Source organism: Eretmochelys imbricata, chromosome 3 (genome assembly GCF_965152235.1).
Source record: "Eretmochelys imbricata isolate rEreImb1 chromosome 3, rEreImb1.hap1, whole genome shotgun sequence".
In the NCBI taxonomy this organism is placed as follows: domain Eukaryota; kingdom Metazoa; phylum Chordata; order Testudines; family Cheloniidae; genus Eretmochelys; species Eretmochelys imbricata.
Window position 1 is genome coordinate 176,686,897 of NC_135574.1, and position 27,156 is coordinate 176,714,052.

At 42.1% G+C, this 27,156-nt stretch overlaps 1 protein-coding gene across 2 annotated transcripts in view; it reads left to right on the plus strand.

Annotated features, from left to right (window-relative positions):
- Positions 1–27,156, plus strand: part of TTC7A (tetratricopeptide repeat domain 7A) — a 265,462-nt gene that overhangs the window by 127,269 nt on the left and 111,037 nt on the right. For both annotated transcript variants that reach the window (XM_077813878.1, XM_077813879.1), the window contains one exon: positions 6,461–6,621. In XM_077813878.1, coding sequence (XP_077670004.1) covers positions 6,461–6,621 — 161 coding nt within the window. The remainder of the gene's footprint in view (positions 1–6,460; positions 6,622–27,156) is intronic.

Here is a 27,156-nt window from a genome sequence, read left to right on the forward strand (position 1 = left end):
GCACACTCTTAATGTCATTTTTGTAACACTTTCATAATAAGAGCAGTGTGCTGCAAGGTTGAATACAATAGAAAGGATCATTAAAACAGCTGGTTTGACTTTGTCATCAACTACTGTATGCCTGACGGTGCAGATTACTCAGGTCTTTCATTCAAACAATATCCAGCTACTCTTCTTTTGGTGATAGTTTTTGGCTATTCATTTAGGCAGTCTGCTCTGCTTCTTCCTTAGTCCCTTTCAAGAATAAAAATGCTAAAAGAATATTGTAATAGATATTTTCAGTCACTACCCATAAAAATAAAAATGAGATTTTCTTTGAAATAATCTCCTCCTCCCCCTTTTATTAACTCATCAGGTTTTAAGTTGTTTCCCTTTCTCTTTTCCAGGTGCTAGTCTTAATGTTGCTGTTCACCTCTCATTTCATCATCTCCCTCTCCTCTTGGGTTTTTTTTTCATTCAGTCTGTTATTCCCCCACCCACTTTGTTTGTTATCTCGTTCCCCACCTGTATGTTTCTCCTTGATATTCTACCACTTATCCCCGATCACTAGATGTGTGAACCCTATACCTCTGTTGTGTCAGTCTGGTCCTTGCTATGCTGCTCCAGTTCTTCTCCATCTAGCAGGGTATAAATCTTTAAAGCATGCTTGGAGCAAGTAGAGATACCTGAGACATCTTTATTTTTAGACTGCTGTAAAATATCCTGTTCTTCTTCTGCCAATTTAGTTAATGATAAACATTAGGTAATGCATTTTTAATATCCTTAATTATTTAAAGTATCTAACATATTCTTTTTCTGATTAACTGCAGGATAAATTATCTTCCCCCCCCCTTTTTTTTTTTAACCTCTGACCGGTTGTATTAACTACTGAATGTCACAAAATTTTCATTAGGGTGTAACAAAGTGCTAAGAAATAAAGAGTCCAGTCCTGTGCAGTTGGCCATAAATGTCTATTGCTGAGAAAAATCTGATCTGTTGTTTTTAAAGTTAGTTACTAATAATAGTAATTCCTAGCTCTTATATAGCACTTTTCATCCATAGCTCTCAAACCCCTTTACAAGTAAGGTCAGTAGCATTGATTTGGAACCTGAGGCACAGAAAAGTAAATGACTTGCTCAACAAAACCCAGTGGCACAGTAAGGAATAGAACCAGATCTTCTAAATCCTAATCCAGTGCTCTGTCCACTAGGCCACACTACACTGAATAAGATACCTTAAATGCAGTTGAAAAATACAGGTCTCAAACTCCCATAGATAGCTGAAAATGTTCAGTTTGTTTTTTGTTGTTATGGAGCAAGACCACCAACTTAGCCAGTAAGGTGCTAAGGAAGTTGGAAAAACTCCCTAGCCTTAGAGGTCTCCCTGGAATATTTTCAGCAGTGTATGTTTCTGCTTTGTGCTTAAAATCACTGTGGTAAACATCTGGGAAGGGAGAAGGGAAATAGAAAAAACTCAGACTTTCTTCCCTCACAAGAACAAGAAATGAAAGTAAGGCAGGCGTGATTATAAGTGTTCCCCAGGGTGGGGATGGAACAGGACTGAGTACCTTCAACCACCAAAGAGAATTGTGATGTTATATTAGACATCCACATTTGATTGTGGTCTTGTTTTTCTAGGGCCTGATTCCAAGACCACTGAATCAGCAGAAAGACTCCAGTTGACTTCAGTAGTTTTTGGATCGGGCCCTGGGGCATATTTTGGAACATTTTTCTATAAAATTCATCTCAATTTAAAAATGCTCAGATCTATGAGAAGTTTTATTTTATCTCCCTCCTCCCCTCAAACTTGAAGTACCTGGTCAAGGCCAGTATTTGCAGGTGTTGGTTACTCCCCGGCAGGTCTCTTTTGGCAGTCAACCAAGGAAATTGACAAATGAGACTTCTAGTGCTCAACTGCAGCGTGCTATTTGTGTTCCTCTTCCTGTTTCTGTGGTAACAGAGTTTTCATCAGCAAGAGCAAGGCAGAGTGAATATTTTAAAATGTCACTTTGAAAAGTCAGCATTAAAAGTCTTGCCATGTTTTTGCCAGTCTGTTTCCATGGAAATAGGACCCCACTGAGGAGTCAGAACTCCTGTTAATTTTTGGTCCTGGTTCCCATGTTTTGTGCCGAGTACCAAGTAAATTTATGTCAGATCCGTAACAACCACAAATGGTATTCAGACCATTTTAAGACTTGCATTGAAGTTGTTTTGTTTGATTTGACCTTCCTTCTTGTGAAAACAGGAGTGGAAAGGCAGCCAGAGGATTAGAGCAGTCACTGATCAACTTCATCTGCTGGCTGCCAATGAAGACCTGAAGTTTCAAGGGGTGATTTCCAGAAAGCATCTACACACTTCAAGAGTGTCTGTACTTAAATAAGGGAAAAGTGAATACAAAATAGTAGGGAAAACATCTTTAAGCTATTTCTCCTACAGTCCTTTTTATTTTTTCCTCTTTTGAACATGATTTCAGGGAGAACAGATTGGCTAAAAATTCCTGTGGTGTCTGCTGTGGTAGAGAAGAGACAGAACACCGTTATAATATATAAACAACTGGATCCTGGGTTTATAGAAATAAGCTTCTGATGCAGAGGCAACACGAAACTGTGGATAGTGCGGGGCACAGTGCAAAGGTTCTGTGTGGGCACATGACTACCCCACGCATTACCTCCACCTCCACCTCCGAAACTTGATATGTATGTAGACAACATACACGAGCAACTGCCTCCTGCTGTCTGTCCTGTGGCTGCACAGCCCCTGGCAGGACTTGCAGCCATCCCTTCCTACCTGAATGATCCTCACTCGATTTAGCAAGTGTTCAAAACAAGACCGACAAAAGGGGCAATGCAGTTGGGATGCACAGTCCCCCGTGCGCCACCAGGATGGGATGGTGCTTGGGGTGGATCATTTCAGTTAACAGGAATTTCAGTTAATAGTCACTTTTTGTTGGAAGGGGGAATATGACACCCCCAAATTGCCTTCTCCTTGATACGCACATTGGGGGCTGCTGCTGTTTCAGTGCTCAGCCTGCAGCCAGCCGCCTTGGTGCTTCCTCCCTCCCCATGCTGTATGGACACATGGTGAGTGCCACCTCCAGGGGGAACTGCTGCCTATCGCTGCTGGGCATCCTAGCAAGCGGCGTCCCGAGAAATCTAGGGGGGCATGTTATCCCATACACGTCACCTGGGTTCTTATGAGACTCCTGGACACAGACAGACCTTGTAATTTGATTGTCTCTGCTAGCTCTCAGACTGTCCAAAACAGGCTGAGTTTCATCACACAGTCTCTGTGTGTCCTGGCTTGGACTTCTGATAGCAATCGAATTACCATCCTGTGCAAATATACCAGCTTCCTGTGCAGTAAGAGCTAAATATGAGCCCAAGTCATGACAATTTGGATCGTCGCTTTGCTAAATCTCTGGGTGTTTAGTATTTTGGTTCAAGGCTATTTCTAATGGGAAATTTTGCTAGCCAGTGAAATTTCTCCTTTCTATAATCCCTATCCTATAGCATGAAATAATAGGCATTGCAAATACAAAAGATTTGCCAAATATTAGTGTTTCATTAATGACCTAAAACTCACAGTTGATACAGAAGTTGGCAGGACTGGGGTTGGTAAGCCATGTAATCTAAGGGGCCAGAAGTCATTGCATCTGAAATATTGTACTTGAATCATTCTAAATATAAAGCTATATTCTGCCATTGCAAATTGCTTTTAAAGTCTTCATACTTCATGCACATGAACAGGAGCAGAAAGGTAACCTCCCAACCTGTTTGTTAAGCAAATGTGTATCAAAATAAACCCTAATATAGGAGGCAGTGTTGTAAATAACCATAGAATCTCAGGGTTGGAAGGGACCTCAGGAGGTCATCTAGTCCAATCCCCTACTCAAAGCAGGACCCGTCCCCAATTTTTGCCCCAGATCCCTAAATGACCTCCACTGTGGGGCAATTTTTGCAAGTGCTGGAAGGCACCAGCTCTGTTTTATAGCAATATCTTTGTTGCTCAATCATTGCAACATACACAATATTTGTACACATGTGTCCTGCAAAATGTTGTTCATGTATTTATTAACCGAATAATGATCAGATAATCTTCCTACCATAGTTCCTGCTGGGACTTGTGGTGCAGCTGAGATGGGATTGCTGTTAAGGCAGCACTGGCAGGGAATTTGAGCTGGCAACCTACCTACGGTACAGCCATGAAGTTTCAGAACCGCATCTGGGCTTCAAACTTCCAGGCTTCCCATATTCCATAACTACTCAAATGAATAAGCTATTGCATCTGTCAATAGATAATTAGTCTCTGCCTTTCCAAAGAAGTTTGCATTGACTTCTACCAAGTATTTTGGTGGTGGTGTTCTGGAAATTTACCTCATAATTTTTCTCTGTCTGGTCTATTGCAGGTTCATTTGTATAATACGTCCAGTAAAGGAGTAGAGTCTGTTGACATTATTAAGTGCTATTTTTCTCATCTGTGTTTGTCCACTGTTCCTAATTATGCAGCAGGAGGCGGATTCTGTGTTGGTACTAACATTGTTACTGTGCTAAGAAATCCTTTCTGGCTATACTTAAATAATCATGTGGCAGGCATGTTTGAGATGAAAAAAAAATCAGATCTTTCCTTATGACTTCGATAAACACCAGGAGGATCTTCTAATTTTGTTGCTACATTTTGGGGCGGGGGTAGGGTGGGAAGGTGTAGGTGTTACTTTGGAAGATATTGGATTAAACAAATGCAAGTTGGTTTCTTTAGCCACTCGGATAAATGGAACTTCATTTTCTCTAGAGAATTTTTAATCAATCCAATGAGAAGTTGGAATAAAGGTAAATCTAGAATAAGGAGAAAGACAACAAATCAGATAGCTCTTGTCCTGGGTCTTAGCATTTTTTGGAACTGAAGGGAAGAGTTATCCATCAGAGATATAAATGCTAAAAGAAAGGGCTTATCCTACAGATGAGTGAAAAATATGTTTAGACTGCATTCATTTCAGCATCATGTGATTATCGGCTTGATAGTCATAGGTTTGAAGGAATGACCATAGCTGATGTTATGCCACCTTAGTGCAGCCCCAGTGCTGGCTGGAAAGCTTCTGATTTCCTTATTTAGGACCAAATTGCCAGCCAGCCTCCATTAACCCATCTGCCAAACTTGTAAGGATGTCAGTTTGCCCATGGAAAACTCAAAAAGCTATCTGCATGCATAAGTCAGACTCACAATTAGCCAATTTTTGCCTGCAAATGTGATGAAACTCATGTATACTTAAATTTTGTGGGTGCATTAACACAGTGGTTCTCAACCGTTTTTTACCTGGGGACCCCTAAACCTACATTCCTTGCACAACTCTGAGGGAAGAGCAAGTCTGCACATTTCTCTGGTTGCTACTGTACCTTATGACATAGAATCTATTTTCCAGGAATGATCTATGGAAGTTATGACAACGCCAGCATGGTGGAATGCTAGGCAATCTTATCTGAGTAAAAAGTTTGCAAATAGGACAAGAGAAGGAACTACAATTCAGGTAGCCGAAAAATGGGAATATAAGGAAAAGAATAGCGAAATTCCACATTGTCGGGCATATCCTCCAATGTTGTTTGTTTAGGCATTCATGAGTGAACGCTAATTCTGGGTGATTTAATCCCAAATCCTCACACCTTGGAAGATGTTCTATATGGTGACAAAATTCCTCCATAAAACTTGCTACCAATAACCAAGGAACAAGATTTCTATTCATAACTTCCTTCGTAAACAGACAGCATAAAGATAGGATGCCAGACCACATAGACTGGAAGTTGCATTTGCATTCATTATAGAATTTAAGATTTCTACCAGGTGGGAACTTGATTCTAATGATGTTCCTCTGTTGTATGTATCAGGACTGCACTTTACCTTGCAGCTAACAGAGACATTTCTCCTTCCTGACATTGTTCTGAATCTTAACCATATTTTACCCTTTGACTTTCATCATTCACATCTCACTTTCCTGGGCCAAATCATGAGTGGCCTTGTGCAGTGATCATAAGACACAAAGTACATCAGAAATAATGTATATGTTCACACCATGCGAAGAGACCCTGGCAGTTCCCCATGACTGAACATGGAGATGGGGATTGGTCATGTTAGGGGTATGGCTATTGAGTCTGTGCACAGCATAGAACCAAAAAAGCCAAAGCAATAAGGGGAATATTGGGTCATGTGTACTACTCCCCCTCTTCTGAAACCTTGCAATAGCTGCTGCATGCCACCTATTACATACTAGGGCAAAAACTCCTTTTCTCATCCCCAGCCATTTTGTCATGCTTTCCTAGGCTGACAGTCCATTAATTTGGGCTGGCAGCTAAATTTCTTGCAAAAGTCAGTTTTCCCACCACATTCCCAAGTAGGATGCTAAGATATCTAATGGTCATGAGTGTGTAACAAGTTTCATACCTTTGGGAAAGATCAGATATGTGACTCGTGGTAAAATATTTCTTGTTTTTTAGATTTCTGATGCTATAGAACACCTTCAGGAAGCACTGAAACTGTGCAAAGATGATATGAATTCACTTCATCTACTGGCTCTCCTTTTTTCAGCCCAAAAGCACTATCAACATGCACTCGATGTCATCAACATGGCTCTTGCTGAGTACCCAGAGAGCTTTTGGTAAGTGATGTTGCTTGCATGTATTGTCTAAAATGGTTTGGTATCTCCAGGCATGAGATCACATCTGCCTACCAGATCCAACATTCTTACACAAGGGCCTTATTCCCAGCATTACTCTAGTTTTACGCCAGCTGAACTTTATTGCAATTACACTGGTATAAAACTGGAGTAACAGTGAAACATTAGGCTCAATGTATTATTCTGTGTACTATCTCAAGAGCCTTTCTGCGAGATTAATTATGTAATGGGTAAACCAGGGTTTGTTTGTTTTGATGTATTTGTATAATTTTTCTTACATGTGACAATCTGTACTTTTTCATATGCTTTTTTTAAATAAATGTAGAGTGAGCATGAGACAAATATAAAATTACCCCCTCCCAAATAAGTTTCATAGTAGCAGCCGTGTTAGTCTGTATGCGCAAAAAGGACAGGAGTACTTTTGGCACCTTAGAGACTAACAAATTTATTTGAGCATAACCTTTCGTGGGCTACAGTCCACTTAATCGGATGCGTAGAATGGAACATATAGCAAGAAGATATATAGATAGATATATACACACACACACACACACAAAGAATTTGGACATTGCCATACAAACTGTGAGAGGCTAATTAGTTAAGATGAGCTATTATCAGCAGGAGAAAAAAACTTTTGTAGTGATAATCAAGATGGCCCATTTAGACCGTTGACAACAAGGTGTGAGGATACTTAACTTAGGGAAGTAGATTCAATATGTGTAATGACCCAGCCACTCCCAGTCTCTATTCAAACCCAAGTTAATGGTATCTAGTTTGCATATTAATTCAAGCTCAGCAGTTTCTCGCTGGAGTCTGTTTTTGAAGCTCTTCTGTTGCAAAATTGCCACACTTAAATCTTTTACTGAGTGGCCAGAGAGGTTGAAGAGTTCTCCTACCGGTTTTTGAATGTTATGATGCCTGGTGTCAGATTTGTGTCCATTTATTCTTTTGGGTAGAGACTGTCCAGTTTGGCATATGTACATGGCAGAGGGGCATTGCTGGCACATGATGGTATATATCACATTGGTAGATATGCAGGTGAACGAGCTGCTGTTGGCGAGGCTGAAGTGATAAGGTCCTATGATGGTGTCACTTGAATAAATATGTGGACAGAGTTGGCATCAGGCTTTGTTGCAAGGATAGGTTCCTGGGTTAGTGTTTTTGTTGTGTGGTGTGTGGTTGCTGGAGAGTATTTGCTTCAGGTTGGGAGGCTGTCTGTAAGCGAGGACTGATCTGTCTCCCAGGAGCTGTGAGAGTGAGGGATCGTTTTTCAGGATAGGTTGTAAATCTGTGATGATGCGCTGGAGAGGTTTTAGTTGGGGGCTGAAGGTGACAGCTAGTGGCATTCTGTTATTTTCTTTGTTGGGCCTGTCCTGTAGTAGGTCACTTCTGGGTACTCTTCTGGCTCTGTCAATCTGTTTTTTCACTTCAGCAGGCGGTATTGTAGTTTTAAGAATGCTTGAAAGAGATCTTGTAGGTGTTTGTCTCTGTCTGAGAGATTGGAGCAAATGCGGTTGTATCGTAGAGCTTGGCTGTAGACAATGGATCCCGTGGTGTGGTCTGGGTGAAAGCTGGAGGCATGTAGGTAGGAATAGCGGTCAGTAGGTTTCCGATATAGGGTGGTGTTTATGTGACCATTGCTTATTAGCACAGTAGCATCCAGGAAATAGACTGCTTGTGTGGATTGGTCTAGGCTGAGGTTGATGGTGGGATGGAAATTGTTGAATTCTTGGTGGAATTCCTCAATGGCTTCTTTGCCATGGGTCCAGATGATGAAGATGTCATCAGTGTAGCCCAAGTAGAGTAGGGGCGTTAGGGGACGAGAGCTGAGGAAGCATTGTTCTAAGTCAGCCATAAAAATATTAGCATACTGTGGGGCCATGCTATAGTGGTGCCGCTGATTTGAAGGTATACATTGTCCCCAAATGTGAAATAGTTATGGGTGAGGACAAAGTCACAAAGTTCAGCCACCAGGTTTGCTGTGACATTATCGGGAATACTGTTCCTGAAGGCTTGTAGTCCATCTTTGTGTGGAATGTTGGTGTAGAGGGCTTCTACATCCATAGTGGCCAGGATGGTGTTTTCAGGAAGATCACCAATGGACTGTAGTTTCCTCAGGAAGTCAGTGGTGTCTTGAAGATAGCTGGGAGTGCTGGTAGCGTAGGGCCTGAGGAGAGAGTCCACATAGCCAGACAATCCTGCTGTCAGGGTGCCAATGCCTGAGATGATGGGGCTTCCAGGATTCCCAGGTTTATGGATCTTGGGAAGCAGATAGAATACCCCTGGTTGGGGTTCTAGGCATGTGTCTGCATAGATTTGTTCTTGTGCTTTTTCAGGGAGTTTCTTGAGCAGATGGTGTAGTTTCTTTTGGCAATCCTCATTGGGATCAGAGGATAATGGCCTATAGAATGTTTAGTTAGAGAGCTGCCTAGCAGCCTCTTGTTCATATTCCAACTTATTCATGATGACGACAGCACCTCCTTTGTCAGCCTTTTTGATTTGATTTTGCAACAGAAAAGCTTCAAAAACAGACTCCAATGAGAAACTACTGAGCTTGAATTAATATGCAAACTAGATACCATTAACTTGCATTTGAATAGAGACTGGGAGTGGCTGGGTCATTACACATATTGAATCTATTTCCCTAAGTTAAGTATCCTCACACCTTGTTGTCAACTGTCTAAATGAGCCATCTTGATTATCACTACAAAAGTTTTTTTCTCCTGCTGATAATAGCTCATCTTAATTAATTAGCCTCTCACAGTTTGTATGGCAACTTCCAACTTATCTGTATGTATATATATATCTTCTTACTATATGTTCCATTCTAAGCATCCGATGAGGTGGGCTGTGGCCCAGGAAAGCTTATGCTCTAATAAATTTCTTAGTCTCTAAGATGCCACAAGTACTCTCCTCCCAAATAGTTTGATATTTTGAAGAACTTCTTGGTTAAAGGGAAACTAATTTTAGGCTCTGGATAATTCTTCAGACTTTCACCCTTTCTTTGATACTTTTGTATGACCTGATTTGTGGGAATAGTCTAGTTTGGGAGGAAAGAAGGTCATGTATTGTAACGTACAGCTGGAGGGAATGGCTTGGCTGTCTAAGACCCAAGGTTGAAATAACAGAGACTCCTTGGAGCCATAGGTTCAAATTGCATCACTGTTGATTCAGCCTTTCATCCTTCTGAGGGAGACAAGTTGAGTTCCTTGCAGTTTATTATGTCATGGCCTTACAGATGAGATCTTAAAAACTGAGGTGGTGTCATTAAAGATACCATGCCATTTTTTGGTAGAGGTAGGGGCTGGCTCAATATCTCTCTCCATTCAGCGCTTGCCTGTATTTCTCTGGTGTTTTTTATATAGCTGGGTGTTTTATCAACTACTGCCTTTTGCAATTGACATTAGTATCCTTGCCTCATTCTTGAAGCTACTCAACACATGTCTGTGCACACTGTGTTGTAGAGAAAGTGAAAATTAGAATTTTTGTTACTAAAAGTTAATTCCTTCTACCAACACCTGTTCAATACATTCACATATGTATGGTTGAGCAGGGAAATATTGTAGTGGTTATTGTGATATATCCTGTTTTTTAAGATAGTTGTCATAATAAAGTCCTCACACCTCTACAGTCAGAAGTCAGTTGTTCCTAGGGGACTATAAACACGAGAAGGTAGCGAAGATTAAGACTGCAGCAAAGACTAAGCTCTCCATTTTTGTTAGGGACACAGGATTTGCCATATCAGATCAGACAACTGCTTCATCTAATCCAGTATCCTACCTCCACCGGTGTTGAATAACTTACACTTCACAGGAAGGCAAAGAAACCAAATAAAACATGATGTACCTGGCCAGCTGTATAATGCTAAATATGAGGGGGAAATTCCTTTGTGACCTCTGAGGCAAACAAATTACTCTGAAGTATGAGAATAGTATGTTCTCCTACCCTTCTGAGATTCCCTGGCTCAGTGTAGAAGGGCAGGCTCCCATAAGAGTGCCACATTAGTTTGGATGGTCAGGGGGCAGTATGTATTAATGGACGCGGATAGTGAAAGCTGCAGGGCCTCAGACCCATCCCCACTCCTGCAAACACTACAAACACACTGTCACATGGCTTCTTAAAAACAGCCCCCCTTCACTCCCTGCGTCTGTTGAGCGCTAATGTAGCTGGCTATGAGAATAGGTCTCATATACAAGGGTGCAGGCTTAAGTCCTGGCTTCTCTTCTCTGCTGCTCTGGCTCCCCCAGCCTTGTTGGCACCACTAGATGCCCCCACCCCAAGCAACATGTAGCCATCTGGTAAAGTGAGGGAGTGGAGAGGGGTAACAGAACCACCAGAAGGGGGTAGGAAAAGAGCCAGCAAAGAGAACAAAGTATAAGAAGAAAAAGGAAAAAAATATACAAAAGAGAAAGAGACAAGCTGGGCAGGAGGGAAGAGGTGAGAAAAGGAGAAGCCAGAAAGCAAAAGAACAGAAAAAGGAGAGACAGTGGCAACTGCGTTGGACGTGGTGCAAGAGAATGGGGATCCCATGGTGAATGGGGAGGGGACTTCAACATAGACCAGTTATTAGCAACCTTTTTAGGTGAAATCTAGCCCTTGGAAATGGAAGGAATTGAGGCTCCTGTGGCAAATGGAAAGATTGCACCATATTTACAGCTCTGACATCCGGAGCAGCGCAGGAGCTGAACCACTGATCTTTTGTGTTTACATTCCTCTGATGAAGTAGCTTGAACTGTGAAAGGCTGACACATGGATAAGGATAGAATATCCCAGTTGTATCTGCTAGAAAAATAATGTATCCCACTGAAGACTTGGATCATACACCTGAGCAGTCATATAGAAAGAAAACCTTCCATTTGGACTGTTCCTAACTTTTCTAGAGGTTAAAAATACAGATTATATCCAGGAAGGCTTTATTGCTTCGTCAGTCTTATCCAAAGAGCGAGACCAAATTGTAGTCTAGATCTCTAGTTGCAATTGACTTGAAGGAAAACTAGAGGTTGTTTTTTTTTTTTTTAACTACTGTTTGGGATGACTATGGAGTCATATGCAAAGTTAAACAAGAAGATTACAGGATGGCATTTAAAAACACCTGAAAATATTTCCAAATTTTCATTGATATGAACTGGGCAGCTCTGTAATGCCTGGGAGCTAACTTTTTAATGATGAATCCAGTAGGAAACAATCTGGTGGCAGGTATCAAGGAAGTAAGATAAAACCCTCATTAAGAGACACAGGATATCCCTGGAGCTCTGGATATGACAAGAAGTGTAAGTATTACCTCAGTATGCACACTAAACAAAAAGAATGAATAATACATTAGAAATAAAGGACTTACCTAACAAGAACTATGGCAATTTCCTGCTGTTTCCTGTGTCTCTGGCTGCGCTCTGATTTTCCTACCTTGATGTATGTAATTAGGCTGAGTGTGTAGCTGCTTCCTGCTCTTCAATTTGATACTGAACTTCGTCATATACATAGAACATGTAAAAAAAATAATCACTAGTAAGGTATTTATCATTATCCTGGGCATACCTGGCTAGAAGTATGGAATGGAACAGCCCCACTAACCCTTTTAGGGAGTCCTGGTCCTGTGAAAAGGTCAAGGTGAGGACTTAAGGGGCGTTAGAATACTCCATATGTTTTGGCGGGGGAGGAGGGACTTATGTTTATGAGGCCTGCAAATTCTGGGCCCCATGCAGTCTCCCTCCTGTGCAAAAAGGGCTCTTACCAGGTGTGAAAAAGCAGCTGTGTTCACAACAGTTTTGAATTAAATGCGTCAAGTACTGGGTGCCCCAATATTTGCTCAGCTCTATCAAGTAATTGCTGGCGGAAGCATATTGGGAACTGTAGCTCATTCCACCTCTACGTTCTCTTTCTGAAATTTCAGATCAAAGCAACTATCAATTTAAATATTTTTGGTTTAATTTTTTTTTGTCTATACAGAAATAGTTACTGTGTGCTTAATGCAAATATCTAAGCAGGCCAGGAAGCATCTAATGTATATCTTGGAGACTAAGAACAAGAAGGAAGTGTGTTTTGCATGGAAAATCATTTGTATTGCAGCAGCAGCCATGTGACTGTTCTTCTGACATAAAGGATAATAATAAAGTGGTTTGGGGCTTACCACAGCTAGCCTTCAAAATATGAAATACTGGAGTAGATGAGAGGTGGTTTGGTGACAGCAAATGTCCTTGGCTTCCCCACCATTAATACATTAATTTTATTAAGAACCTCTCTTATAATCCTCTGGTGAGATTTTTTTTGCTGTGGTCCGGTCCAGACTATAATTGAGGGAACAGCTACTCTATATTATTTAGGTAATTTCATTCCTGGGGTGTTATTTCTTGCTACAGAGGAGGTGGCATAAAAGAGGTGTTTGCAGATGCAAAGTCAGATATGCTTCATTGGTTTGATTTTTTTGATACACATTGTGTATGGAAAACTGAAAATTCATGACTGGTCTGGGCAAATACTATTGTGGGTGTTGGTTGTCAGCTGTGTTCATGCTGCTGAGTACAGTAGGTAGAAGTATTCCTTTGGTTCTAGACCATCACAGTGACTGAGGCGTGATCTACACTTAACACACATATTGGCATAGATATATCTGTCAAGGGAGTGAAAAAATCATGCTTCCTAGCTACGTAGCTGTGCTGGCTTAATCCCCAGTGTCAATGCAGCTATTCCATCAGAAAAGGGCTTCTGTGCCAGTGTAGGCTCTGTAGCGTAGACATAGTCTGAGGGGTAATTATCCCTGAAGTAAAATGAATCAGCTAGATTGTAAACTCATGGCCTAGGCTAGGTCTGCACACAGTTTTGGTGTGTTGGTAACAAGTGTCGGTTTTGCTGTGATTGTCTGTCTGTCTGTCTGTCTGTCTGATACAGTTATATTGATACAACCCCGAGTGTGGATGCAGTAATGCCTGTACAAAGATGCCTTATTCTGCTATATCTTATTCTGCTTCCTATGTGACCAGTATAAAACACCTTCCTACTAGTATGACTGTGTCCAGCATAGTTAAAATGGTACACGTTTTGTGTGTAGACAAGGCCTTAGAGCATCAGATCACTATATTTGTATGTCTACAATTTGTCATTCCCCAGAACACAATGAAGCACCGGGACAACTTGAGGCTAGCCCTGGTGATAAAACAGTTTGCTACAGTTCTCACATTATTATACTGCATTTTTGATTCCTCCAGATTCAAGTCCTGAGGAGTCAAGGCAGGGCTGAAAGAGAACTTTAAAGCCTCAGCACTTGAACATACTAGATACATTTATAAATAGAATGTGAAAATTGCTAAGGGAAGTTTCTACAAACTGGCTCATTATAGTGGCATGTTCTCAACATAGCAGTTGTAAGTGACCTGCAGATTGTTTTGTTTTTTCAATGTATTAACTACATAGCTGGCACTAGAGTAACAAAAGTAAGTTTTCATACATGGAAAGATATAACTGTACTGTACATATAGTGTGGGTACAAGGGCACAGAAATGTATCGTGCTTGTGAAATACACTTGAGAGAGACAAAATAATTTCTATGTGGATATAGTTTTGAATATTTTCTCCTCATCCTGACTGTACACATTTAGTTGTTGGTGAAAATCAGAATACGCAAGGCCTTCATGTTGGATCGTCCTGTTTAGCCAGCCTGTGGGGGGCATATTAGGATGGATTAATTATTTTAATAAAATTAACTTTAAAAAAAATTGACATTGTCATTAACCATCAGTATATTCTGGAAATAGTATGAATTATTTGTTATGTCATTTATATACAGGGAAAAAACTATTTAAAAGAATACTGTCAATTTAAAATATGCATTAAGCCAGTCTCCTTACTTACGATGCTAATAATACAGGTTATTAAATCTGAAAGAATTATAAAAATACAATGTGCTTTTTAAGGTTTTTGATGCATTTCCCTACTTTTGGCATTTCTCTTGGCTTAGACAATTATTTCACTGAGGATGATGATTTAGTTTTTTTTGTTATGATTTCGTTTTTACAGCAGTCCTGAGATTGAACCCTAATACAAAGCAGCATTTTTGTACTGTAAATACATATAGTGTAATAGTTTCTGTTTAGTGCTATAATAAATCAACATTAAGTTACCCTGTATAGTTAAAGTAGGGCCAGCCTTAGGGAAAATGGTACGCTGGGCAAACTTGTATTTTGGTACCCACCCCCACCCCATCATCCCTGACCCCCGTGGGCTCCCTGGGCTTCCCCCACCCCATCACCTCTGGGCCCTGCTGGCTTCCCCAGCGTTTAATTTGTATTGAAAGAGATGTCGGTGCTCAGCCAAGGAACAAATTAAGCACTGGCGGGGCGGCCAGATACTGGCGAGTGCTGGCAGGGTGCCCAGCTCTCAAGGCAATGCCACCGCCAACAGCAGCACGAAAGTAAGGGTGGCATGGTGTATGATGTATTGCCACCCTTACTTCTGCGCTGCTACTGTGGCTTGTGGTGCCTGGTGCTCGGCATGGGGCTCAAGGCATGCTTCATGCTGTCACACAGGAGCTGCATCTTGCCAGAGCCCACGGCCCTTGTGCAGCCCTCTGGGCACTCCTGGCTCACTGGGGTGCCATTTCAGATTTCGAGGAGTGGGAAGAAACTTTAACTGTGATTCCAGGGACTACTTAGGCACATGAAAACTCTAGGTTTTTTTGCAGATAAAAATGTAGGAATTAGCTGACAGGACCACTGTATCTAATTGTTATTATAAAGAAAGAAAAAATATATATAAACTCCAATTAAAGCCACATTTAAAGTTTATATGTAAATTTAGAACAATCAATCAGGAGATAATACAACAAGATATTCCCAATCTCAAACCTTGAGGTATCAGTTCTGGGGCTTTAACACAGATATCAGAAACATGCATTTGATACCTTGTACACTGTCTTTAGTAGAGATAAATAAAAATAAATAAAATCTGCTTACTTCTCTAACAGAGACACTCTGTGTTATTGCCATTATCTACTCTATTTTAGTCAATTGTTTTTCACTCCACTAAAAACATACTTAATTTTAACATATGTGATTAAGGTTTTTTTTCTCTTTTATTAAGAAAGGGAGTTTATTTTTCTAATTATTTTGACATTTATGTTTACTGATCACAGTCATGCATGTGACTCTCTACTCCATCATTTGCTATTGGTGTCTTAGTTGGAACTGCATTTATTTTCATTCAGATTTTAAGTTATTTTACAGCTATAGCTAAAAATGGAATTTGAAAACCTTTATCTGCCCAGTGTCTAAAGTTGTGTTTTCTAGCTAATGTGTTTTAAACTGGCGCTGCTAAGGTTAGTACAAGCTAAAGATACATTCTAGAAGTATACTGTTATTCGATTGTATCACTTTAAATAATGAATGACAAAGCATAATATGATAAAAGTAATAATGATAATTACTCCAGCCAGGACAAGTTAGGCATTTTAGATCTATAACTCAAAGAATTAAATTTAAGCACAAGAGAAATAAAATTATGAAATGCACAGACGAGTCAAAAAACTAAAATAACACTCTGAACAAATAAAATTACAGAGAATATATGTACATTTCAAGAAGTAACAACAACAACAAAATACAAATATGTGTTGGGTGGTGAGCGTGAAAGATGCAGAGTGTGTGTGTGTGAGAGAGAGAGAGAGAAACAGTGTATATGTGTGTGTGTATGTGTGTCAGGGCATGTCTACACTTACCTCCAGAGTGATTGATTCAGTGGGGGTCGATTTATCGCTTTGACTGAAGATGCGATAAATCGACCGCCGAGTGCTCTCCCGTCGACTCTGGTACTCCACCGGAGCGAGAAGCATAGGTGCAGTTGATGGGGGAGTGTCAGCAGTCGACCTACCGCAGTGAAGACACCACGGTAAGTAGATCTAAGTACATCGACTTCAGCTACATTATTCACGTAGCTGAAGTTGCATAACTTAGATCAATCCCCCGCGCTAGTGTAGACCAGTCCTCAGAGACTCTGTGTGTGTGTGCGTGCGCGCGTGTACTGGGGGAGTGTGTGACAGACAGCACACTGTCCCTTTAAGCACAGCAGCACTTACCAGTCTGAAGGCTCATTCAGATTGCAGCAGCTGCCAGTAGCTCCTCCATCTCACTTCTGAGCCCTGTCTCCGCAAGGGTTACCAACTTTGTTTGGATGAATTCCTGGAGGTTTCACTGATTGACATTATCTTTGATTCAGGATTAATCTTTAAGTCCTGGAGACTCCAGGACAATCCTAGAGGCTTGGGAACCCAATTTATCTCTCCTCTCCCGCTCTGCAGGGATGAAGTACGTGGGCAGGGGATGAGGGAATTCTGACATCAGTGCCCCCCCACACACCCCCCATGCTCTGCACAGCAAACAGGAGGCTCCAGGGAGCTGCTGGCCAGGGATGGCTCCAAGGCAGGGGACAGGAGCAATGTGGCTGCAGATGGCAGCAGAGCAGCGGGGGAGGAGCACACCTGCTCTGCAGGTGCCCTGTTTATAACTGCGCCCCAGGGCTTTCACCCCACTTGCCCGTACCTAAGACTGGCCCTGTAATTCATATTTTGTTCCAGTCTTCCACAATGTTAACCTGAGTGATATAGACTTCCTGTCTAGCTGTCCTTCCCATTGGTTTTGAATCAAGCAATCACGGTTTAACTGAAATCAATAATGCTCAAATGATGCGATATTTAAAGGGAGTGCTGCAAATTTCTCTGTATCCATATAGCTGGATTATACTTCATGACCCCACTTCTTGGAAAACACCCCCATTTCTACCTTTTTGAATGTCTGAGTTACTGGCTTGAGTCTCTGTGTTTTGATTTCAAGTAATTTTTATATGGACATTACACAGCATAAATTTAGTTCAGGGGCCCATTTGGAAGTAGGCATACCTGGTTTTTCAAAACATGTCAGGTGTTTTCCCCCCAAAGTGGAGGGGGGCAGAATGGGAGAGCTCATGTTACTTCACATGTTACTTGGCATCCAGATTCACCCTCAAGTTCTTGTTGAGCTGGTGTGCTATCATGTGTCAGTGGTACTCGGGAGGGGATGGATTGCAATTCCTATGCAGCCACTGGAGCAGGCTTCAAATATAATAAATTTTATAAAAATAAGTTAAAAATTGCCCAGGGATGACGCCTACAGCAGAGGCTTATTTCCTTGGTATAGTGTAAAAGAAAGAGTACACCCACATCATTCTCCCAGATCTTAGCTAGAGTGTTTGTTATGTTTTGGATCTCAACTGTGGACTGAAATATACTTTTTAAATAAAATATAAGTTCTCAGCTGCTTCCTCCTGAGTGGATGGATGGTGCAGTAGGCCACCAGAGGCCTTTGGGGAAGGACAGTACTTCTTGATGCCTGGTTAGACATAGTAATAGTGATGTAGGCTCCCCAAATTACAAAGGATTTCCCTCTCCACCCCCTTTTTTTAATTTCAGAATCCAGGGACAGTCCTTGTCAAATTGGGACAATTAACCGTAGTAATACTGCACCTAGAGGCAATTTATTTGAGTGGAGGTACAGAAATTCCTATAAGAACGGCCATACTAGGTCAGACCATCCCCTAAGGGAATGTCAGTAGCTTGGCATCTAATATTTTGTATTCATATCTTGTAGATTCTCCTTTGGAATTCCACTGTGTCTGTGAGGTTTGTTTGGTTCCCCCTCTGCCCCCCAAATGCATTGTGTTTAACGTTTAGTGATGTGAACTGTACTGATCGTTAATAAGCTGGTCAACAGTGCAGCCTGTGAAGAGATTCACAGTAGCAGTAATTGGCTACGTTATTATTTTCCTCTTGGTCACTAAAATGTCTTCACATCTCTTTGGATAGTCAAACCTGAGCTGTCAGAATAAATTCTGACCTTCCAGGACTTGTTTCGGGGAGTTTGGAAAGGACTGTTATCTTTTGAACAGGCTAAATGTCAATTTTATTTTCATATACCCAACTCCAAGTTCCCTAGAGTCCTGTCTTATGCAGTTAATTTGCTGTCAGTGCCTTCCCACCTGAAGGTGAAATGCAGCTATTCTGTTCCTACTGGCTTGCTTTAGTTCACTGTTCATTTTCAGTCTATTCAGTGGGGTAATTCTTTCCCGCCCGCCTCCTGTTAATTGTCATTTCGTTTTCAGCAACTGCAGAGTGAATTGTGTTCTGCTTTATATTCAGATGGAATGTTTAGGAGCCCTGATCAATTCTGCTGGGTGCCAGAATGGGTTGAAAAGTAATATGTGCCTATTGATTGGGGCGCAGAATGCCCGCTTGAAGCTCTGTGACTTGGTTATAGAACAGAAGTGTACACAGAGAGTGCTGTTGTGCTTGCCAAACAGGGACTTGTGCTGGTGAGTGGGGCCACTTGAGTCATTCTGCTAGGCATTTCCTCAGCCCCCAAAGATGGAGGAGAGAGCTGGATAATGAAGGGCAGGAGGAACATCTGTGAGCAACCTCCTGCCCCAGTGTGGAGAAGAGAGTTGGGAAGCATGGTGGCATATTTTGGAGTGGGGTCAGCAGGATATTTAGTTAAATCAGTCCTAAATGCTGAGTTCCTTGCTCCTTCTGGTCACCCTCTCTCTATTCCCTGCAGCAGATCAAAGCATCACTGGGACAGAGGAGGTTGGATGTCCACTTACCTTCCTGGCCTTTGCTCCCCAGATTGGGGTGGGCAAATTGCTTGCTCAAAGAGAAGATTGAATGAGGTGAGAAAGGAATCAAAGGACCACCAGGATGGAGGTAGAGCTGGGAAGCATAGGCCCTGTGGAGGCTGTGGCTGAAGCAGAGAGTTACATGTCCAGGGCAGGTTTCATTGTAAACTGACCCTATGAGTTCCCCTGTAGTACCACTCTTATCCCCATCACTCTATACGTGAGGCAGATTTCTTCCCTAGTTCCCTACGCTGTCACACCCACTCTCAAAAATATGAGGGGAAATCTGTATCTCCTAGAGCTATCCTCCAACTCTGTGTGTGTGTTTGTGTCCCGTACTACCTTGATTTTTTTTGGAGTACTACCTTGAGTTTTTGGGAGGGGCAGTGTGGCAGAGATGTGGGTTACACAGGTAACTCCCACCTCTTCCTTGGTCTCCAGGCTGCTGTGTTTTGCAGAAGCAGCTGTTGTTTTTCAGGCTTCATCCTGATGCTGATGTATGAACATGTCTACCCCACAGTCATTAGAGTTAAATACAAATGAACAAAACCCAAAGGCAGAGGTTCTGTCCTGTGCTTCCAAGGGCATGCAGCACAGAAGGTGCAGTCTGAAAAGGCGTGAGGACAAAGGCAGTTTTAATCTACCTTTGTACCTGTCCAATACTGGCTTCTGCAAGGGCTAGTGTAGCCCCGGCACACACTAGCAGCTAAAAGCGGATCTAATTTAGGGCACCTCTTGACCCCTCAGACTGCTCTACTTGTACACCCACAGCACCTGAAAATCCCCATAGCTATGTTTGCTAAGGGAATTCCATTCCTGCCTCTGCCTCAGCATGACCCCTTTGCCAATTGCCAGCTCTTAGGAGAGAGCCTATATTGCGCAGCCTACAGCTGCTGTGTGCAGTGCCTGCACTGGGGGAATTCTCCACCATCCAGCTGTGGATTTTTCTAGCCCCTGTCCACTCCTGCTGAAGGAGCAAGAGAAAAGAACCTCCAAAAGTGTTTCAAACATATGACTACACATTCCTCCCCATTTCATTCTCTTCTGATGCCATCAGTTCATTTGTAGCCAGAGCCTTCTGAGACAGATGAGACCTACATTTCTAACATAAAACATAGCTAGGAAACAACCTTTTTTTTTTTTTCTTTTTTTTCTCCTTCCGGACAAAGCCCTTTCAGACCTTCTTTATATATCCATAAAAAACAAAAAAGGACACAAGCCTGATTTTTTTTCCGCTCTGCAGGCTACCTTTCTAGAAGAAGGGGCATAGGAGGATTTGAAAAGAGGAGTGCCAGTCTCCAGCACTTACAAGCTCTGCTGTCTTTCAAAATATTGCAAATTAATCATGCAGATTCCATAATCTGAAATGTTTGGCCAGACTCCACTGATATCCTTAGGCTACCTGAATCCAGCTGTCAGAAGAGGAGGAAGATGTTCTCTTTTACCACATGATCCTGAGTTTTCTGAAACATTTGAAGTTTCCAGACCATTTTGGAGCAGATCATGGTGAATTAAGCATTTGTGTACAGACTTGGGGACTTATTTTTAGAGTTGCTGAGCTCCCACAACTTCATTTGAAGGCAATGGGAGGTATGGTTGCTGTCTATGTCTAAAAAGCCAGATCTTTAACTATGTAAGTATGCAGATAACACATTTAGCAAATGATTCTTCAGTGCAAAGTACGTACATGATTTTCTAGTGTTCATAACTTGGTCAAACCAAATCCATTTTCTTCCAGACCAGGACTGAGCACTGATTCTCATTGAGGGCTATTTCGATATCCATTTGCAACTTTCAAACCTTAGCCATTCTTGCTCAAAAGAAGTTGCAAGAATATTTTCCTAATTGGAAAGGGGGGGGGGATTAGTTTTTTTTTTTTTTTTACTTATTCTCAAAAAAGATTAAATCATTTTTTTTATTCAAACTTTCCAAAAAGTTCACCTGGAGGCAGAAACCAAGCATGGAAAATTTCAGCCCCAAAAGTGAGTGTTTCACAAAATTGTTACCCTCTGCAATTAGGAAATACTTTGTGCTTTGCTATTACAGAAACACCAGAGTGAGCAATAGTTAGCTGTCAAATTATATTCCCACAATTCTGCCATTATTGATAATGCTAGTGCACAAACTAGCATGTAAACAGATATAGCCATGTTAATGTCAGTCTCTGTTAGTAATGGGAGGTGGGGGGAATGCTTGCCAAATGAAAACGCTAGTCAGATTAGTGACTGCAGTATAGTATTTCTACATTACCAATATCATGTATTGATAAATTAAAGATATCTCGACTTATTCCCCAGTGTGTTATATTTTACAACACAGAACAGATAACACATGCAATTCATTTTATCTTTACTTTCTCCTGTATACTTCAGCAATTAAATTTCTCATAAGCCTCTGTATTTAGTGAAGCCTCTGTATTTAAAGGCCAAGATGATGGTGAAGGGCCAAATTTCCTGCTGCCAAGCCATAGATTAGTGCAACTCCATTGACATCAGAGAAATTTCTCCAATGTACGTCAAAAGAAACTTTAGTGCAGAATTTCTAAAGTATGGTGTGTAATTGTGTTCCAGAAAGTGCTTGTAACTTGAAATATGACCTGCTGGAGTTTTAGATAGGGTGTGGAAATGAATCAGATGACCTTTACTCCACGTGTTACTATAAGCTGGAAGAATGACAGAAGGCTAATACTAGCACATCAGGCAAACATCTCAGTGCTCTGACAGCAGAGAGCAGGTAAATTGGAATCCGTTAATGCAAGTGTGCAGAGACATCATGAGTGTAAACCCACTAGAAATGCATCTGTGCTTACTTGGCTAACATCTTCACATTTATGGTGGCTTCAGATTATTCAGAAGGTTTTCTTAAACTGTTTTTTCCTCAGGGCAGTCTCTGTGTCTTGTGTATGTTTGTGCAGCGTCTAGCACAGCGGGACTCCGAACCTGACTGGGGCCAGAGAGCTCTACCGCAGTAAGAAGGGAGCTACGGATCATTGCAATTTCATAGAATCATAGACTCATAGAAAATTAGGGTTGGAAGAGACCTCAGGAGGTCATCTAGTCCAATCCCCTGCTCAAAGCAGGACCAACACCAACTAAATCATCCCAGCCAGGGCTTTGTCAAGCCAGGCCTTAAAAACCTCTAAGGATGGCAATTTCACCACCTCCCTAGGTAACCCATTCCAGTAGTTCACCACCCTCCTAGTGAAAGAGTTTTCCTAATATCCAACCTAGACCTTCCACCACTGCAACTTGAGATCATTACTCCTTGTTCTGTCATCTGCCACCACTGAGAACAGCCGAGCTCCATCCTCTTTGGAACCCCCCTTCACGTAGTTGAAGGTTGCTATTAAATCCCCCCTCACTCTTCTCTTCTGCGGACTATATAAGCCCAGTTCCCTCAGCCTCTCCTTGTAAGTCATGTGTCCCAACCCCCTGATCATTTTTGTTGCCCTCCGCTGGACTCTCCAATTTGTCCACATCCTTGCTGTAGTCTGGGGCCCAAAACTAGACACAGTATTCCAGATGTGGCTTCACCAGTGCCGAATAGAGGGGAATAATCACTTCCCTCGATCTGCTGACAATGCTCCTACTAATGCAGCCCAATATGCGGTTAGCCTTCTTGGCAACAAGGGCACACTGTTGACTCATATCCAGCTTCTCATCCACTGTAATCCCCAGGTCCTTTTCTGCAGAACTGCTGCTTAGCCAGTGGGTCCTCAGCCTGTGGCGGTGCATGAGATTCTTCCGTCCTAAGTGCAGGACTCTGCACTTGTCCTTGTTGAACCTCATCAGACTTCTTTTGGCCCAATCCTCCAATTTGTCTAGGTCATTCTGGATCCTAACCATACCCTCTGGCATATCTACCTCTTCCTCAGCTTAGTGTCATCTGCGAACTTGCTGAGGGTGCAATCTATCTCATCATCCAGATAATAAAGATATTGAACAAAAATAGCCCCAGGACTGACACCTGGGGCACTCCACTTGATACCGGCTGCCAGCTAGATATCAAGCCACTGATCACTACCCGTTGAGCCCAACAATCTAGCCAGCTTTCTATCTACCTTATAGTCCATTCATCCAATCCATACTTTTTTAACTTGCTGGCAAGAATACTGTGGGAGACCGTATCAAAAGCTTTGCTAAAGTCAAGATATATCATGTCCACTGCTTTTCCCATATCCACAGAGCCAGTTATCTCATCATAGAAGGCAATCAGGTTCATCAGGCATGACTTGCCCTTGGTGAATCCATGTTGACTGTTCCTGATCACCTTCCTCTCTTCCAAGTGCTTCAATATGGTTTCGTTGAGGATCTGCTCCATGATTTTTCCAGGGACTGAGGTGAGGCTGACCAGTCTGTAGTTCCCTGGCTTCTCCTTCTTCCCTTTTTAAAAGATGGGCACTATATTTGCCTTTTTCCAGTCGTCCAGGACCTCCCCCAGTCGCCACAGGTTTTCAAAGATAATGGCCAATGGCTTTGCAGTCACATCAGCCAATTTCCTCAGCACCCTTGGATGCACTAGATCTGGACCCATGGACTTGTGCATGTCCAGCTTTTCTAAATAGTCCTTAACCTGGTCTTTCACCACTGAGGGCTGCTCACCTCCTTCCCATACTGTGTTGCCCAGGACAGCAGTGTGGGAGCTGACCTTGTCTATGAAGACCAAGGCAAAAAAAGTATTGAGTACTTCAGCTTTTTCCACATCATCTGTCACTAGGTTGCCTCCCCCATTCATTAAGGGTCCCACACTTTTCCTGACCTTTTTCTTGTTGCTAACATACCTGTAGAAACCCTTCTTGTTACCCTTTACATCCCTTGCTAGCTGCAACTCCAGTTGTGTTTTGGCCTTCCTGATTACACCCGTGCATGCTCAAGCAATATTTTTATACTCCTCCCTAGTCATCTGTCCAAGTTTCCACTTCTTGTAAGCTTCCTTTTTGTGTTTAAGCTCACCAAAGATTTCACTGTTAAGCCAAGCTGGTCGCCTGCCATATTTGCTATTCTTTCTGCACATCGGGATGGTTTGTTCCTGCGCCCTCAATAAGGCTTCTTTAAAATACAGCCTGCTTTCCCCCTCATATTAGCCTCCCAGGGGATCCTCCCCATCAATTCCCTGAGGGAGTCAAAGTCTGCTTTTCTGAAGTCCAGGGTCCATATTTTGCTACTTTCCTTTCTTCCTTTTATGAGGATCCTGAACTCAACCACTTCATGGTCACTGCTGCCCAAGTTGCCACCCACCTCTACTTCCCATATCAATTCTTCTCTGTTTGTAAGCAGCAGGTCAAGAGGAGAACAGCCCCTGGTTGGTTCCTCAAGTAGTTGCACAAGGAAATTGTCCCCAACACTCTCCAAAAACTTCCTGGATTGTCTGTGCACTGCTGTATTGCTCTCCCAGCAGATGTCAGGGTGATTGAAGTCCTCCGTGAGAACCAGGGCCTGTGTTCTGGAAACTTCAGTTAATTGTCCAAAGAAAGCCTCGTCTGCCTCATCCTCCTGGTCCGGTGGTCTATAGCACATGCCCACCACAAATTCACCCTTGTTGCTCTCACTTCTAAACTTAACCCAAAAACTCTCAACAGGCTTTTCTCCAGTCTCATACTGGAGCTCTGACCAATCATACCGCCCTTTTTCATTCAGTGCAACTCCTCCACCTTTTCTCTGCCGCCTGTCCTTCCTGAACAGTTTATATCCATCCATGACAGTGTTCCAGTCATGTGAGCTACCCCACCAAGTCTATGTTATTCCAATCACATCATGGTTCTTTGACTGTGCCAGGACTTCCAATTCTTCCTGTTTGTTTCCCAGGCTTCTTGCATTTGTATACATGCACCTTAGATAACTAGCCAATTGCCCTGCTTTCTCAATATGAATCCGGAGGGCCCCCCTGTTGCAGCATGCTCCTTGTGTTTTCTCCTGGTATCGCACTTTCCCACTCAGGGCTTAGGTCACCGTCCCCCAGCTAACCTAGTTTAAAGCCCCCCTCACTAGGTTAGCAAGCCTGCCTGCAAAGATTTGATTGGTAGAAGGATCCCATCGAAGGATTCTGGATCCATGAGCTCCAGTGACTAATCTTATTTTCCATACAGATAACTTCATTGTTCAAAAGCTAGACCTTCACTTTACTGGAGGGTGGCATTGCAGATATTCTGTTTTTCTTGGTAACTATAAGTATATTTAAGCAGAAGGGGCAATTACATCCAGAAGCACAAAATAGATCAAATGAGAATTGCACAACTCAATGTGAAACCAAGAAGGGAGCACAATATGTGCATTGGGAGCATCTTTACAAGTTAAGTCTTTTCTGCCATAGAAGTGTTTTGGGTATTGGATATGATATAGTGTGAAAAATACACACAAGGAGAGAAACGTAGAACACTTGGCCTTCCTTCAAGTGCACATGCCGAACATTACATGCACAGCAAATAGAGATTGTTGGTACCTGCCCTTCTGTGCATGTAAGGAGATAGAGCTGATGGCATTATTGCTGTAAGACCCTCATCACTGACGGTTGATGGCAAAAACAGCATATGTATACTGGACACCCATTACTAACGACTGACTCCACAGAGACTTGTCACCAACCAGGGCAGGGAAGTGACTACCTGCAGAGGCAGTGATGGGGCTCCACAGTGAAGTAGGCTAGATAGGCACAGACTTGGGTTTGTAGGAACACTGACAAGGGGTAGCAATAGACGCAAGGACTAAATGGCCATTGTCACCAAGCCCCTGTAGCAAATAGGAGATGCTGAGGATGGAAGGGTCAAAGCTGCTGCTGGCCTACACGGACAAAACACACAGTGTGCCCAGCCAGTGCTGCCAAGAATGCACCATCAAGGGGAAGGCAAACAGGCACAAAAGCTGTCTTTAAAAAAAAAACAAAAAAAAACACACACCAAATTATAATTCAAGGACCAGCATTCAGTGGCATGGGGGCAGAGTACATTTTAGTAACCCACATACACTGTACTCCAGCCAGCTGTAATGATAGTGGCTACCATTTCCTGCTTGGGATTGGTTTACTCTGTGCATTTCATTTACCCTTTTAAAAAACATCTTTGTTAGGAGGGAGGGCAGGTTGACATACTGTGCATTTATATGACCTGTGGCTATACCTCCTTTTACCTAGAGCACAACTTCATTGAGCTGCATGACTTACATGTAGCAGTTCTGAATTGCTACCTAACTTGGCTTACGTATTGGGGCGATATTCCAGGACTTCTTTTTTAGATGTAACTTACCTTCTTTTCCAGAGCTCACAGGACAACTTCTGCTTTTTTCCACTGCTCAACACATGAGAAGGGAAAACTAGACCCTAATATATTTATTTTATTTAGGTTACTTTAGGATACGACCATTTTAAACTATTGGGACTGTGCATTTTATTCAGATTTGAGCACAAATGGCAAATATTGTGGGGCTGTTTTTATGCCCACCAAAGTATTTCTATAAATTAATATGAAGGCTTTTCCCCACACCATTGCAAATATGAATTAGGATTTATATTGAATTATTTTCCTCTCCACATGTTATTTAAAATTAAACAGCAGGGTTGTTCATGATTGTTGCACTAGAATTAAAGCAGACAGAAACTCATTTAGTCTCCCGTACTGCCAGTGATATAAATAATGTCACCTCTTTCGTAAGATGACTAGATGCAGTAGTCAGAAATGCCAGTTGAAGTCAAATTTTATTTTCCAGTTAATTTAATAGCTGATTCACAGTGAGATGTTTCTTGCCTTTTAGAGCTCTCACACAACATGGTTTAAGCTTAACTTTACTCCCCAACTTTTCAGAGATGCACATTTGCTGTGCTTTTCATATGGTAGCAAAGAATTCAGGGTGGAGGGGTTAAATATAGTTAGTTGAGGTTGAAGCCTGTCCCAATGGG